Source organism: Balaenoptera ricei, chromosome 7 (assembly GCF_028023285.1).
Source record: "Balaenoptera ricei isolate mBalRic1 chromosome 7, mBalRic1.hap2, whole genome shotgun sequence".
Taxonomy (NCBI): Eukaryota; Metazoa; Chordata; class Mammalia; order Artiodactyla; family Balaenopteridae; genus Balaenoptera; species Balaenoptera ricei.
In genome coordinates, this window is record NC_082645.1 from 57,603,199 (window position 1) to 57,619,877 (window position 16,679).

A 16,679-nucleotide genomic window follows, 5' to 3' on the forward strand; every position below is an offset into this window, starting at 1 on the left:
GTTATAATGCTTAGAAAAGGATGTTTGGGCTGATGGTACATAAAGAACAAGCCATTCATAGTTTCTAGGTGTGAGAAAAGAAAAAGACAGTCATTTTATATGTTTTTACTGAACATAATTCTTATTCATGTTACCTTTTTTTTATAATGAAGTATTTTTAAATACAGAGACTGATATAACAAAGACCCTCTGAGCTCTATCCAATCCTGTTTTAAAGGATTAAAATATTACAGAAGCAGCTGAGGCTCCCTGTATACCCCTTCTCTGTCTACTCTACCCTCCAGAGGCAATCTCTATCCTGAATTTGGTGTTTATATTTCCTTCTTTATTTTTATGCTATATATATATGTGTGTATATGTATATAAGTATATATATTCATGAAAGATGTAGCGTTATTTTGCATATTACCAAACTTATGTAAGTGCTTAACCTGTTCTTTGAATCAGTGATTTAGTGAAGACAGTTCTGCTCAAATTAAGTTCACCTTTGCCCTGAAAATGAAGTGAATAGGTTTGACTTACCTCCAACCTCAGTGATTGCATTGATAAGACTGTTGCTTCTCAAACAGAGAAACAGCTGAGCAAATGAGGAAAACTATTTGGAGTCACAGAGTTAATTATTGATGGAGATAGAAATAATTTCAGGAAATGTTTGCTTTACGGTGAAAACTCAGGTCTGCATAATCAGTCCATGGGATGAGTCACATCTTTTCCCCTAGCTAGAGTTTTTCTTTGGATTCCTAAACTAATGAAAGTCTGAAGGCTATCCTGGGAATTTAGATTGTATACCAGGGTTTCCAAAAAAGGAATCTTTAATCTCACCTTTGTTTCATTCTTTAAGCTATATGGGATGTTTTTCAAACTAAAGTCAGTTTACTTTCTCCCTAGTTGATGAACATCTCTATTGTACTCAAGTAGTACAATTAGTGTCCCAGTAACAGCTTGAAAAGGAGAATACCGACTTAAAAATCATTACTTCTTTAAAACAATGTTCTCAGTTGAAACCTACCAGTTATTTAACTAAGACTTTGGGTCTATCTTAATTTCAAAATACTGTGTTCTAAATGTAAAGAAAACTAATCTTTTGGGGGAGGTATTTTGGCTAAAAGCCTGTGGAACAAGAAAGAAGTATGTGTCTGCATCATTAATATGATTCAATGATGCCCGATGGCTTTGTTAGACTTATTAAATGCAAAATATAATTGAGGGGCCTTATTTTGTTCTACAAACCAAGAGTCCAGCCAACCCACCAACCACCCAAACAAACAAATAGAAGTCTGACACCTGTGGCTTTGTAAAAAAAAATTTAGGTGTTGGTTTAATTTGTGAAATGTGATGTCTGTGCACTAATGGACATTACACTACCTCCTTAGAGAATTGGCAGCGTATCAGGTGTCTGCCGACTATTTTCTGAAATTTATGGTGTCGTTGTCTGTTTCTAGTCTTGACTTTAAGGCCATAGGGACACAAGATGTGAACAAAGGAGACCTGGTGTGAAAACTGGGGAGACCTCTTTTCTTTCACCAAGTTACCTGGGAATGTAGAGAAGTTACACATTTCTTTGAACCTGATGTTTTCATCGGTAGAACAAGGGTGTGGATGGACTCCCAGGGATCACTGAAGAACAAGGCTGTTTGGTAGAACAAGACTGTTAAGAAAAGCTCGTGTTCGAACACATAAAAAATGGGAGATGGATAACTCTGATTTATATATACAGAAATATACTGATGTTACAGTAAAACACCCATAAGACCAATCCTTGCCCTCGGTGAGCTATGGTCCTACTAGGATATGCACCATTCACTCATGACACCAGCTCTAACTAAGACTGTAGCCAAGTCATTTCACCTTGAGTATGTGCTTTACATTTGTGGAGAAAGGAAGAGAAGACAACAGAGAAAGTCTTACTTGTCCTCCTGCCTTAGTATCGAAAAGGAGCTTGAAAGTGGAGGCTGCAGCTGTCAGAGTAACTCCACTGATTTTGCCTAATGTGATCGGAGAAAGAGCTATAGAGTAATGTTCTTGGCAAAAAAAAAAAAAAACAACAAAAAACCTTCTATTTTAACTTTTGTGTTAAAATAAAGAGGCGATATTTAGTAGAAAGGAATGTGGTCTCTGGAATCAGATTGCCTGGATTTGAATCCCCAAATTCATTACTTGCTAACTGTGTTTTTAGGCAAGTGACCTAAATAGTTTCTCTGTGTCTGTAGGATGGGAATGATAGTAGCACCTACCCCATAGGGTTCTCATAAGATGCAAATAAGTTAATACATATGAAACTCTTATGAAGGTACCAAGCATAAAATAAGTACTCAAGGAATGCCAGCTATTACTGTCTTAATAAAAATACATAGGTGATCCTCAAAGAGGGCCTAGTAAGTAGAAGTACTGTTCACTTCATAAAGATGACTATTGCTATTAAGTTTGAAGCCACAATTACTTCACTTCAAAACTTTGTGGAAGTGAATGTGTCCGATATAATACAGAAACCCCTTCGAAGGGTTTTCATAAGTCCTGTTGTACTTGACTGGAGAAGTGATGAAATACGAGTATAATATGAGTGTAATATGTTTATACTGTCTCTTTGTTCATACTTTATGAAAGTCATCAGCTTTGAGTTTTTGTAGAAAAATAGGAATTTAATCTTTTTGTACTTAGAGGTAAAAGGATAGATTTATGTATTTTAAAGTACAGTTGGCCCTCTGTATTTGTGGGTTCTACTTCCACAAATTCAACCAACCAGAGATTGAAAATATTTGGGGAAAAAAAATTCCAGAAAGTTTCAGAAAGCAAAATTTGAATTTGCCATGTACTAGCAACTATTTACATAGCATTTACATTGTATGAGGTATTCTAGAAATGATTTAAAGTATACAGGAGAATGTGTATAGGTTGTATGCAAATACTACACCATTTATATAAGGGGTTTTAACATCCTTGGATTTTGTTATTTGATGTTGATATTTGTAATTAATGCCCCATGGATACTGAGGGACGACTATCAATATACAAAGTTTATACTAATTTATTTCAAAATATATTCTCATTTATCAAACTCCATAGTTTCACTTTGTTTGTAATAATTTGCAAGATATAGTGGCATGTTTATATTAAATATTAAATTTTATGAAAAAACAGATATAAGCCCTACTTCACTCTTCTTTATGTTTTGATAAGCAATGATTTTTTTCCTTACCTTAGATTATGGAACAGCTAAAATGGAAATGTCTCAAAATGAATAAATTCTATCAGAATCAAAGGAACTATATGTTATTTTTTGTGTGTCCTAACAAGGTATCCTAGTTTTGCACTCAATACAGTATTTTTTTTTTTATTATTTAGACCATTCCAGAGTTGACTTTCTTTGATTCCAAATTCCTACTGTTTTGGGTCATGTGAAAAATTGTGTTAGCAGCATTTGGCATGTCTTTTCCCTTTCCTATACATATTTTGCACAGTTTATGGAAATAGTTGATAAAATTATTTGATTAAGGACAATTTTGGTTAAAATAAAGCTAAAAGTAGAGAAGTCAAGGGGAATACTCACACCGTTAATAAAAATTCAGATGTCAATTTAGGAGCTATTTCTCATCAGACACTCTGTTTGCTGTCAGAAACACAAAGATAAGTAAGATTCAGTCATACCCACTTGGAACTCACAAGCAAGTCAGAGGTTTGTGGCTGTAATCAAAGACGAGGTAAGGAGGTAAGAAACACACCGTCAGAGAATTACAATGCTTTCAGTGTTGCAACATTCAGAAAAGGTGGCTTTTTGGTGTAACTAGCATTTGACACAAATCCCAAAGGAGGGATAGTGTTGCAGTACAAGGACAGGATGAGTGGATAAGATGGAGAAGGGCCCCCAGATAATAACCGGGGACTTTAGTGGACAAGCTCAGTATTGTTTAAGTGCCCTGGTATTGAAAAGAATCCCCAATGCAGTCCTTCCCTGTTTCCAGTTTTGCAAGCAGCCCGTTTCTATTCATCAGGACAGAGAGCGTTCTCATCATGCGGTGTCCACGAATGGCCCCTTGGTCAGAAACACCATTTCAGCTGAATACACTGTCTTCAGTTTTCAGGTGTATAAAATCAGGAAGAGGCAGCAGATCCTAATGCTTAAGAGCTGGGATGTTGAAGCCATGCTGCCTGGTCTGTAGTCCCCGTGCCCTCCCTCACTAACTGTGTGACCTCCGGGCAAGTCATTAAACCGCACTGTGCTTGTTTCCTCATCTGAAAAAAACTAGGGATGATGTTAACAGGACCTACCTTGTTGTGTGGAATAGTTTCACTAAATGACTTTCTACTTGTAAAGTGCTTAGAACAGCTGCTAGCACAGAGCAAGCACTCCAGAAATGTTGTAAAGAAAATAGCCCATGTGCTACCTTCCTCTCTCTAGGATGGTGTGCTGAGTTGAGCTCAGGGGGCTTGCTCTGGATGTCTTTCTCTGCTTCTGTCTCCTCTATAGATTAGGACCCCTATGCCATGTGAGTGACACCTGGCAGTAAGACACAAGACCTCAACGCTCTGATTCCCTGCTTTTATGGCACATTTTATTAGTCTTGATTTTAACAAAGAGCCCTTTCAGCCTTCTTGCATAAGGACAATAAACCAGATTCAGTGGGTGGTAGTTTTTACTAGCTTTCCATTCTAATTTTCAGGCTTGATGGATATAAAAGATTTCCATGTCCAAATAAATGTAGTGGAACACATCTAGGCAGAGAAATGCACGCGAATTCTGTGGAATTTGAGAGGGGGCTTTCGAGTCAGTGCTGCACTAGGTTTGTGTCCTGGTTTTGCCACTTAGCAGCAGTGTGGACTTGGGCAAGCTAATCCCTAAGGCCTCTCTTTCCAATAGAGGTTCCTAGCAGAGTTGCTTCCTCATCTGGGATCTTTCTGGTGATTCTCTGGTGATTCTGAGTATTCTCTACCCACAGCTTGGGACCCAGCTTCTGGTTCTGCAACCAGGCTCCAAAATGGGGTGGTTGTTCTCACTCCTGTTTTCTGTGTACTTTTGAGCTTATGCTTTCCTTAACAAAATTCCTCTTCTGCCTGTTTAGTGCTACATTCATAAAGGCACACAAGTAAATTCATGCATTCACATTGCCATCTTTAACCAGCCATCATCTTTAAATTTTTAAAGAAACATTCTTTAACTATATTTCTCTTAGCATGACAATGGTGTCTTTTTTTATTTTGAATTTTATTTTATTTATTTTTTTATACAGCAGGTTCTTATTAGTTACCCATTTTATACACATCAGTGTATACATGTCAATCCCAATCTCCCAATTCATCACACCCCCACCCCCACCCCCCCAAGGCTTTCCCCCCTTGGTGTCCATACGTTTGTTCTCTACATCTGTGTCTCTATTTCTGCCCTGCAAACTGGTTCATCTGTACCATTTTTCTAGGTTCCACATATATGCATTAATATACGATATTTGTTTTTCTCTTTCTGACTTACTTCACTCTGTATGACAGTCTCTAGTTCATCCACGTCTCTACAAATGACCCAATTTCGTTCCTTTTTATGGCTGAGTAATATTCCATTGCATATCTGTACCACATCTTCTTTAATGACAACAGTGTCTTTTAAAATTTCTCTGTAAGAATAAATTTAATGCTTCCCTTCTCCAATCCCTGCTTCTATTAATATAATCTGAGAATTCATCCCTCGATTATTGTTGTTAAATATTTTGTATTAAATTGCCCCTTAAGAACAATAGCATTTAATTGGGCAATGAAATTTAGGGCAATTAGTTATGTTCTTAGCAATAGCCCTTTTGTTCTAAAATTATACTTTTTGAATTCTTAATTTTTATTTGTATCTCGGTGGGGTAGAATTGACCAAAGTAATTTTTTAGTAATAGTTAAGGAGTAATGTATTTTCAGAGCTTTTGAATATGTGAGAATATTTTTCATATTTCTTTACAAATGAAAGGCAGTTTGGTTAGCATTAGCTTTCTTTGATGGAACCTTCTCTCTCTTCTGTAAGCTTAGTGATGCAAAGGAGAATTTAAGACGACTGGACATTGTTCCTTTGATGGTGACATATTTCATTTGATTAGTATGTTGACTTGTTTTTGTTTTCATGCATGGCTATTGAAGGATTTCTTTTTAACCCTAAGATTCAAAATTTGTCAGACATATATACACTATCAAATGTAAAATAGATAGCCTAGTGGGAAGCAGCCGCATAGCACAGGGAGATCAGCTCGGTGCTTTGTGACCACCTAGAGGGGTGGGATAGGGAGGGTGGGAGGGAGACGCAAGAGGGAGGGGATATGGGGATATATGTATACGTATAGCTGATTCACTTTGTTATACAGCAGACACTAACACAACAATGTAAAGCAATTATACTCCAATAAAGATGTTAAAAAATTTTAAAAATTTGTCAGAATGTGGCTTTGAATTGATATTGTTTGGGATACAATTTGGTCCTTATTTCTTCTTTTCAGTCAGTTTTTTCTTTTTCGGTTGTGTGTTTGATTATTACTTCTGTTTAAGTCTGTCACTTGTGTTTTCTCAGAAGCACCTATAATTAGACTTAGTTTTTCTGGTCCTCCAGATCTTGGGTCTTCTTTCATCTATTGGTTCTTTTCTCCAGCCCTATGGGGGTGTTTATCCTCTACATCAATGTTTTAATTTTAAGCAGGATGTGTCTACATTGTTCTCCCCACTCCCCCTCATGTGCATAATATTGTCACTTCATTTTTTACAATCCTTGTATTGCTTCTTTGTTTCAATTATAATCTCTTTTTATCTTGCCCAGTAGTCTTTTACTAATTTATGGCTTTCTACTTCTGTTTTTAGGGGACGTATTTTTTTAGGGGACATACCTTAACAGCACCAAATACTTCCATAAAAATTACTTCCCTTCCTCTAGGGAGTTAGTTTTAGGAGATGATTCTTTCTTTTGATCTTTAGCATGCTCTTTTCTTTCAGTATTTATGCAGTACTTCCTAGTAGACCTGCATTGACATTTAGATGTTTTTTCATTCCTGAATTTGGAAATATCCATCTAGACCTGCTCATAGAGAAGATGTATGCATTGACCTTGACCCCACTCTCTGTCCTCTTTTTTGCTAGTAAAAGTCTGCTTTTAGACCTCTGCCCTTGTAGCAGGTTGATGTTTGTAGGCCTTGGCCCACTTTCAATGGACCAGAAGAATCTCATGTAGAGCAGCTATCTCCATTTCTTGTTCTCTGTCATTTATATGGATTATAAGAACTCCAACCTCCAGAATGTGACACCACCATGGATCATCTTTCCCCTTAGTCATCTTTTCTGTAACTGAAACTCCCAGGATGCTAAGTACTTCCTTTTTTTCTCACTCATCTTTTGAACAGTCACTAATTGATGGGGTGGGGGGATTCTCCTGCTGCCTCAAAAAGTATCATTCATGACAGAGAGCTGTCTAGGTTTCTGACTGGCAGATTTTTGCATTTCTGTACAAATGGCAGAAAGTGGAGACAGGAAGATATACTAAGATTTTCCTAGTTCCTTTTTTAAGACCCATGGCTTGTTTCTTGTTGCCTCTAATTACATTTTTTAAATCTAATTTTATTCTTTTTTTCTGTTGTAAAATTCTCTGATTCTTGCAGTAGGTTGAAGGTCATTTCTTCCTTTTTTGTGGTTGCATGCACCTTTATTTACCTTTCTTTTCATAGATATTTTAGTAGGAGGTTGAGAGAGGCTCTATCAGGGGCTGGTAGCTAGACACCATTTAAAACTGTAGCTTACATGAAACTACACAAATTAAAAAAAGGACTTTCCGAATGTGGCAAAATGCTTGAAAATTTTGCTTCTGTAGATATTTTGTGGAAATAAAGTCTGCCTTATAGATATTCATCACAGGTTGTTATTCAAATGATGGAGGCATTCATGTTCCTGTAATACAACCTATGTCTTATGAAAGCTGGGTCATTCTATGAAAGAAAATGTAGTTACATGAGTGATTGTAGGGATTTCAGTGACTTCCATAAATTTTTTTGTCATCCATAAAAACTGCCTGATCTGAGTGTCTTAGAGTGGAAACAGCTGTTATAAATCATTTAATCTAGGAGTTGGAAATTCAGTTGTCTTCAGGGGCCAGAAAAATGACTTGCAAATGCGTGAAGTAGGTTGGTTTAATACAATCAGGAGTGGGAGGGGCTCAAGAGGAGTGGAGAGTACTTGTTCCACCAAATCCTTAGGCCATCAATATATCAAAACAATGTAAATATCAGAAACAGTATAATATAAACCCACTCTCCCATTATAGAGATGGAACTGAGGTCAAGGGATATTAGTAGATATGCTCGAAGTTAGGAGAATCTATGTATCTCGACCAGAACCAACTATATAATTTGCAGGGCCCAATGCAAAATAAAATATGGGGCCCCTTGTTCAACAATTATTAAGAATTTCGAGATAGCGACAGCAAAACATTAAACCAAGCATGGGACCCTGTGTAACTGCACAAGTTACACACCCTTGGAGCCATCCCTGGTCTTAACTTCTGATTTAGAATTTGTGCATCCCAACAGAAGGAAGCACACAGATACTTTTCACCCATAACCACCAAAAATTGATAATGGAGATGGGGTTAAAATTAAGTCCTTGACTTTGATACTGCAGTATATGAACTGCCCTTCCTTACAAGAGGGCTTTTGTAAGAGGTTTTAGAATCGTTGCTTTTTGTTCCTTCCTGAATTCAGGCTTTATGGATTATTAGTTGATGATTTTCAACCCTTAAGTTCAAAGCTCTTCTCTCAGTGTTAGTTCTGACATGAATTCCAGCATGTTTGAAGAGTCAGTCAGTCCAGGAATAAAACTCAGAGACACTTGTGTCTACCATTGGGTCTTACTCAGCTCTCTGAGGCCCCCTACCATAGTTCTTACTTCCAAAGAGCTGTCATCTCTTCCAGAAAATTTTGTCTGTAACCTGAATCATCTCCTAAAATAAACTTTTCAAAAAAATCTTATTTGTTATGGTCACCAAAGGGGAAGGGGGGGAGGATAAATTAGGAGTTTGGGATTAACATATATACACTACTATATATAAAATAGATAACCAATAAATATATATAAATATAAATATAACCTACTATATAGCACAGGGAACTATACTCAATATTTTGTAATAACCTATATGGGAAAAGAATCTCAAAAAGAATATAAGAAAATCTTATTTGAAATTTTTACATGGCTTGCAAACACAAAAAGCAATTTGCCTCCTGACAAATTAAAGTTGACTAGTCACTTTCTCCTTTGTGTTCATTTACAACTTGTAACCCAAGATATCATGAACAGCATGACCTCAGGAATGCTATTTAGAGAAATCAATCAGTTTTTAAAGGCACAGCTATTCACACTCAGAAAATATAAGAAGTAAAATCGGGAATTGAGTACCAGGATAAGAGTTTTTTTTGTAGTAACCGTATATATACACACACTATGTATATAAGTTATATAAAGTCTTTATATAAGGTCTCGTATTTTAAAAGACTTAAACATTCAATTCATTTGTCATCGAAAGAGAACTTAAAATTTTTTCCTCATTAAAAAAAGTGAATGTCTAACAGCTAGACATAGAGTTTGGGATGGTATAAGGTTGTTGTTAACAGTTGCACATCAGATGGATGATTTGGATTCCAGATGGGTTCCCTTAGCAATATCCAGAAAGATGCCAATAAAAATTTGTTAAAAGATGAAGGAAAAATATGTTACCTGATTTAAAAATATTATACCTTTTATTTAAAAAAAAATATGAACAAAAGTTAAGTCATTTACTTAATATCTGAAACAGGCAAAGAATTCAAAGCTATCTTATATACCTTCATATTTGTAAAATCTGTTCGTTCATGAGCGATGAACAAGAGGAGATTCACATGTTGGTAGAAGAGAAGATGAGCAAATGGGCAAATACAGTAACTGAGTGAAAGAAAATTTGTTATGAATATAATTATTAATATTTAAAATATTTGCAGTATGCCATGCACATAAGTGTATGTGTTTAGCCAGAACTGAAATCGCTCATTAAGTTTAATCCCTGGTTGGGGCAGAGGTGTGTGTAGGGGGGGTTCATTTAATGGACTTTTTTCACTCACGTATTTCAGAATGTGCTGTGAAATATTTAAATTGAATATCATAGAATTTTTTTTAACCTTTCCACAGGTGGAAATTTTCATTTGGCCTTTATATATTTACCTATGGAGTCCGGTTCCTGAAAAAGGTAGGTTCTGTCAAGTTACTTTATGTAATTCTTATGTAACTGTAAGCCTCTGTCTCATTTTTTGTGTTGTGGCAGTAGTAGAATTTTAAACAATCATAACACACTTGCTAAGAATTATTTGTACATTTTTCTTTGATTTATAAAAATATTGGTGGTTTATTCTTTGTAGTAAACAACTTTCAGGCATCTGCCGAAAATACTTTTGAAAATAATTTGTTTTTCCAGTGATAGATGTTAGTAAGTCCATTGACCACTCTAGTTGGTTATTTGCTACCTATGGGCATTAGAACCTTATAAAATCCATCTCAGGCTTGGAAAGAATTTAGAGTTTCCACATCACACATCACACAACTTGAAAACATCACTTGTGGCATTTTGTGTTATCACTGTAGCCTTTATCAGTAGAAGTTAGAGTTTAGTGTCTTGCAAAGCTACCAACAGGGTAACACCAACTGCCAGTGGAAAATTCAATTCCTTTTATAGACTGTGTTCCCTGGCTGCTATTTTGCTCTTCTGCATGAACAAAGGCACCTTTACCTATGAAAGCAATTCTTTGAGGCCGTCATAGTCTTTTTCTTCTGATTTCAGTGCTTAATGGCACTACTAACAAGTTAGGCTGCTTAACTTCAAGTCTCACAAAGACGTTCTCACAGTCATGCAATGGTGAGTAGGCAGAAAATGGGAAATTATTTTTAAAAATGTTTTATGGTATTACCCTTTAAAGTGATATCAATGTTATCTTTATTTAGCAAAAAAATTTTTTCAAACTGGGGCATTGGGCCAAGTGGCACGCCTTACTAGTAAATTCTCATGTAAATGTTGATATGAGAATTGCAAATACGTTTTCATTTTTCAAGTCTGAGTTGTAAGATATTGTCTGCCCTTGGCAAATTCTATTATAAATAACAGTTGTTTCCCAATATCATATTTTCCTAGAGGAAATAATCTTTTTACTTGTCTTTTCCTTTAGTAACTGCACTTATTTTTCACTTAATAAGACTACATGGCCCAGAGGTCACTTGAATAGATTTAAAAGAATGAACTTCACTCTGTAAAATTTCTAAGTATGAAGACATTCTCAACTGGGGTAAATAAATGTGGTGGAAAGTGCTTATTTTGGAACCCTACTGTTCTAGTTTTCAAATTTATGTATCTAGGGGAAAAAATGGAAAGAATGGCTGTAGAGCTTTTATGCTTCCAACTTGACTACCTTGGAAGAGGAAATAGCTTTGGATGGAATTTCAGCTGACATGGGAGAGCTGGGCTTCATGGGAATGTCGAGTTGCTAACTGAGGTCACGGTTTGGAATTCACGTCGGGTTCTGTTGGTGAAGGGCTTTGATGGTGAGCAAGGAGAGATGGTGAGAGCCAGGAGCACTTTTTTGCCCTTTTCCCTAGATGTGCAGGATGTGGTCTCTTTTAAAAGCTCTCATTCAGCAAGCCTGGCCATCTGTCATCAGAACAGGAAGCACTTTGACACTTAGCTCTGCTTCATTCTGTCCCTGACACAGACGGAATGGAAGGAGAGTAGTTTTCACTCCCTAGTCCTCAGTGGCTCTGTAGAAGGCAGTAAAAGGGCTTGTCAATAGAATGTTTGCCTGGAAATTGTTGTTCCTTAAACTATAACAGTTTCCTTTCAGCTGCCTCTAGATATAACAAATGCTTGAAAATGAAAGGAGAAATAGATGTTGTTCTTCTTGTTGGATTAATTTGTATTTGGGGTTTCTTCCTTTGATACTCTCTAAGAAGCACTCAGTTTTGTATGAGCTGTACTTTTTAGTGTTTAGTCATACTGCGAGATAGAAAAGTGTGCATAAACTCCATATGAGCTAACTGGGAAGGACTTCATAAGCTATCTTGTCCAACTCGTTCATTTCACAGCTGAGGAAGCAGAAGTTCAGAGGGGGTAGATGGCATTCCACAGGTCATACAGTGAGTTTATGAAAGGGCTGCATCTCAAGTGAAACGCACACTGCTATCTCTTATTCTAGTACTTTCCCCACTTTACCAGCCCACCTTAACCTCATGACTTCCTTTAGTTAAGTTAGCAAACTTAACCTAATGTAGTCGTTGTTTCTGTTTAGAACTTTAAATACTTACTTTAATGGATATTTAAAATATGTTTCTGGTAGCTTGTTGGAATGGACAATATATTTGCCCATCTAACCAAAAGGAAAAGAAATTATTATGAAGGCAGCACCAGAAATAGTCAAAACAAGGTAATTCCAATTTTCACAATACCCTAAATGTTTTAAAATAAAATAGCAGGGTAGTGGACCAATTTTAAAATATGAAAGGCCACAGCTGCTTCTTATTCCCAGCATCCAAAATGTGCATCATTACATGTGCTGTTAGAAAAATACCTAGGCAACTTGCACTGTCCAATTTTCTTCTGCTTTTAGTTCAAATGAATCTGATACGTCTCATCGTCTAGGGTGTATTAAGTAACCTTAAGTACCCTTTCTACCCTGAAATTCTATGCTCCCGTTAAAGAGATATTTACCAAATGCAAAGTACCATGCACCCATGATAGAGAATCTTAGAAAATAAAAAACAAATCAATTAATAAAAATTTTTGAAAACCATAGAATTTTAGATGTAAAAGTTATCATGCCTATCATCTAAATACCTCATTTCATAGATGAGGCTATGAGGTATCAATCTCTAGTATAAGAATAGCTTGAGTTTTCTCTGCCATATTCAAATACATTCAGGCTGAATACTTAAATTTTATTAAACGCTGTTAACCTTTCCAATTTGAATTGGCTTAATCCTGTGGGGAGAACATACATATTTTCCTGGGTTTACCAAGTCATCGTAGATTTTCAGTGTATATATATGACCGATTTAAGTGCCCTCAGTTTAAAAATATTCTTTGTATTGAGAAATAAGGCAGTTGAGAGTTTTTAAATACATATAAACTAGGTTTATGTCAGTACACACTTGTGCGGTCTTAGTCTGAGCCCTCTGAGAAACAGACACCAAGAAGAGATTAAATGTGTAAGAAATTGATTAGGGGAAGTGTCTATAAGAGAAAATGGGGAGGGAGTTGGCTGGGAGGCTGGAAGAACCTTCGGACCACAATGTATGTCTGACCATGTGTGCGGGAGAGAGGGAAAGGAGGAAAGTGGGGGTGAGCCTCTAAGAATGCTTGCTGTGCCTTTCTAAGAAAAATTCAGTCAGGCCACTGGGCAGTCCTGGAGCCACAGTTGATCATCAAAGGAGACCTATGTCTCCCAGAAATGGGCTCGCTGTAGTATTCCTGTTGTACTCAGTCATAGGCTGCCAGCAGCCTGTGGGCAGCAGGGCCTTCATGCAAATACTGCTGTGGATTTTACTGCACAGCAGCGGGGCCCTGAGTCAGCCACAGTCCCAGCAGTCCAAGATCTAAGAGGTGCATTCTCATGGTTGCCATGTGTGCTTAATTTTTGAAATATTCCAGCTTTTCTGAAGAAAGGATACATCATGGAATAAGACCTTACGCAACATAAAAATGGTTTTCATATGCAAGGTATCTAGAAGCATAGAGAAATATTTATCTATTGTCCTTTTTTTTGAATTTTATTTTATTATTTTTTAATACAGCAGGTTCTTATTAGTTATCCATTTTATACATATTAGTGTATATATGTCAATCCCAATCTCCCAATTCATCCCACCACCACCACCCACCCGCTTTCCCCCCTTGGTGTCCATACATTTGTTCTCTACATCTTTGTCTCTATTTCTGCCTTGCCTTTTTATCATTTTATTTACTGTGCATTGATTTCCCCTCCATTAAGTCATAATTCCTGTAGTTGATGTGTGAATGTATCTTTGGAGCAAGACACAGGCTGGCTTCACACATGAGTTGTCTCAGGGTCCCGGACACTTACCTCCCTCTGGTACTGATCCAGTTTGGGTGATAAGTTATGTGGTCACCCTACGAATAGTTCTGTAATAAAGGATGAAATAATTGGCCCCATATTTTCAGACACCCTGTAAAGAAAGCATGTTTGTGTGTCATTTATATGAAATCAACAAAATGTTTTCTGTAGTTTCATGATGACAGATAAGAGGATGAGCCTCATTTATGGTGAGGGGCTAACAGGTGTGCATATATGTCATCTTTGCTTTCTCAGCTCCGAGCCCCCTTTACAGACAGCAGTTAACTCTGATGATGGAAGTAGACCCTAGAAGGCATTGACCTTACAGACATGTCACTGAACTATTAAGTAAAGTCATCGTTGGGTTAGTAGGAAATATTTAAATAGTTGAAAGACATAAGCCTGTCTCAATAGTCTGCTCCTGTAATTGCTGACACAAGTGACCCTTAGCCCCATGAATATGATTAGCAGAGACAAGTACTTTCATAAAAGAAGACCCAGAATTACTTCAGGTGCTCTGAAGTCCCAGAGCACAAGGTACTCATACAGAGTAACACATTTTTCTAGGTCTTGAAAGGAACCATATGTCAAGCCTTTAAAAATAGAGTAAGTTATCTCTCATTTACTGTTACCTTTTTTTCTCATTTGTAGGTGGAAGTTTATATTGAGTGGAGTTCTTTGAATACTTTTCTTTGAGTTCCTTTACTTATTTGTAAAAACTATGGTGTCACAGGAAGATCATTAGATATATGTGCAATTGGGACTTAGGTAAATATTTTTTTCCATGTAATCTACATGTTAGGCTAATATATTTCCAACCTTTTGACCCTATGGTGCATTTTATATCACAGTTTTGCACACATGCATGTGTATGATTAAAATAAAGGTTACTCAAAATATATCTATACCTAACCTCTGTATCAGTCGAGGTCCGCGTTAGGAGACAGAAACCACAGGAGTGATTCTTGGGGTGACTGTAATGTGAAGAATCATTCACCAAGAGGGAGCCACTAAGACTATGTTACTCAGAGTAATCGATCTGCTGTTTGCTACCTGTCTGCCATGAGATAAGGAGCTTGACTTGAATGTAAATCAACTCACTGCTTCTTTTTTGGGAGAGTCTACCTCTGAAGAAAAGTCAGCTGAGCTGAACAGCGCTCTTCACGATGTAGTTAACTGACATTCTAATGAAACAGTAACAAACGCTTCAAGGACTGGCGCTGGTCTGCCCACAGCACTTTGATCTGCGCTGCACTGAGGTATCATGGACGCGGTAATGGCTGGAAGAGGCTACGGCTCTGAGGACGGGGGCTTATAGGAAGAGGCTGGAGCTATCGGAAGCTAGATGCTCCAAAGAGGAGCCGTGGAGCTGGACAAGAAAGCGCTGACCAGCTGCTATGTCTCAGAAACCACCATGAGGCTGGTTCTGAGAATGAGGAAAAAGGGCAACCAGCTGCTACCACTGGGATGAACTGTCACTGCTGGGGTGCAGATGCGTTCCTGGAGGGCTCAGTTGGGGTGGGGCTGAGGGAGTGGTGGTAAGAATGGGAAGCAAAACAGAAAGGAGCACATTCGAGCTTCCTTTGCAGTCTTCCCGCTCCCTCTAGTGCCTTCCTCGAGTCAGAACTCAGCAAGGGACTAGCTCCTTGGAGCCAGCTCAGGTGTCTCCACAATATCTTTTTTTTTTTTTTTAACATCTTTATTGGAGTATAATTGCTTTACAATAGTGTGTTAGTTTCTGCTTTATAACAAAGTGAACCAGCTATACATATACATATGTTCCCATATCTCTTCCCTCTTGCATCTCCCTCCCACCCTCCCTATCCCACCCCTCTAGGTGGTCACAAAGCACCGAGCTGATCTCCCTGTGCTATGCAGCTGCTTCCCACTAGCTATCTATTTTACATTTGGTAGTGTATATATGCCCATGCCACTCTCTCACTTCGTCCCAGCTTCCCCTTCCCCCTCCCCGTTTCCTCAAGTCCATTCTCTACGTCTGCGTCTTTATTCCTGTCCTGCGCTTAGGTTCTTCAGAACCTTTTTTTTTTTTTTTTTAGATTCCATATATATGTGTTAACATATGGTATTTGTTTTTCTCTTTCTGACTTACTTCACTCTGTATGACAGACTCTAGGTCCATCCACCTCACTCCAAATAATTCAATTTCGTTCCTTTATATGGCTGAGTAATATTCCATTGTATATATGTGCCACATCTTCTTTATCCATTCATCTGTCAGTGGACACTTAGGTTGCTTCTATGTCCTGGCTATTGTAAATAGAGCTGCAATGAACATTGTGGTACACGACTCTTTTTGAATTATGGTTTTCTCAGGGTATAGGCCCGGTAGTGGGATTGCTGGGTTGTATGGTAGTTCTATTTTTAGTTTTTTAAGGAACCTCCATACTGTTCTCCATAGTGGCTGTATCAATTTACATTCCCACCAACAGTGCAAGAGGGTTCCCTTTTCTCCACACCCTCTCCAGCATTTATTGTTTGTAGATTTTTTGATGATGACAATTCTGACTGGTGTGAGGTGATACCTCATTGTAGTTTTGATTTGCATTTCTCTAATGATTAGTGATGTTGAGCATC

General features: G+C 37.4%; 1 protein-coding gene across 3 annotated transcripts in view; it reads left to right on the top strand.

Moving 5' to 3' along the window:
• The window catches only part of CERS6 (ceramide synthase 6), a 318,202-nt gene that overhangs the window by 171,321 nt on the left and 130,202 nt on the right, over positions 1 to 16,679 (top strand). For all 3 annotated transcript variants that reach the window (XM_059928030.1, XM_059928028.1, XM_059928029.1), the window contains exon 4: positions 10,162 to 10,219. In XM_059928030.1, coding sequence (XP_059784013.1) covers positions 10,162 to 10,219 — 58 coding nt within the window. The remainder of the gene's footprint in view (positions 1 to 10,161; positions 10,220 to 16,679) is intronic.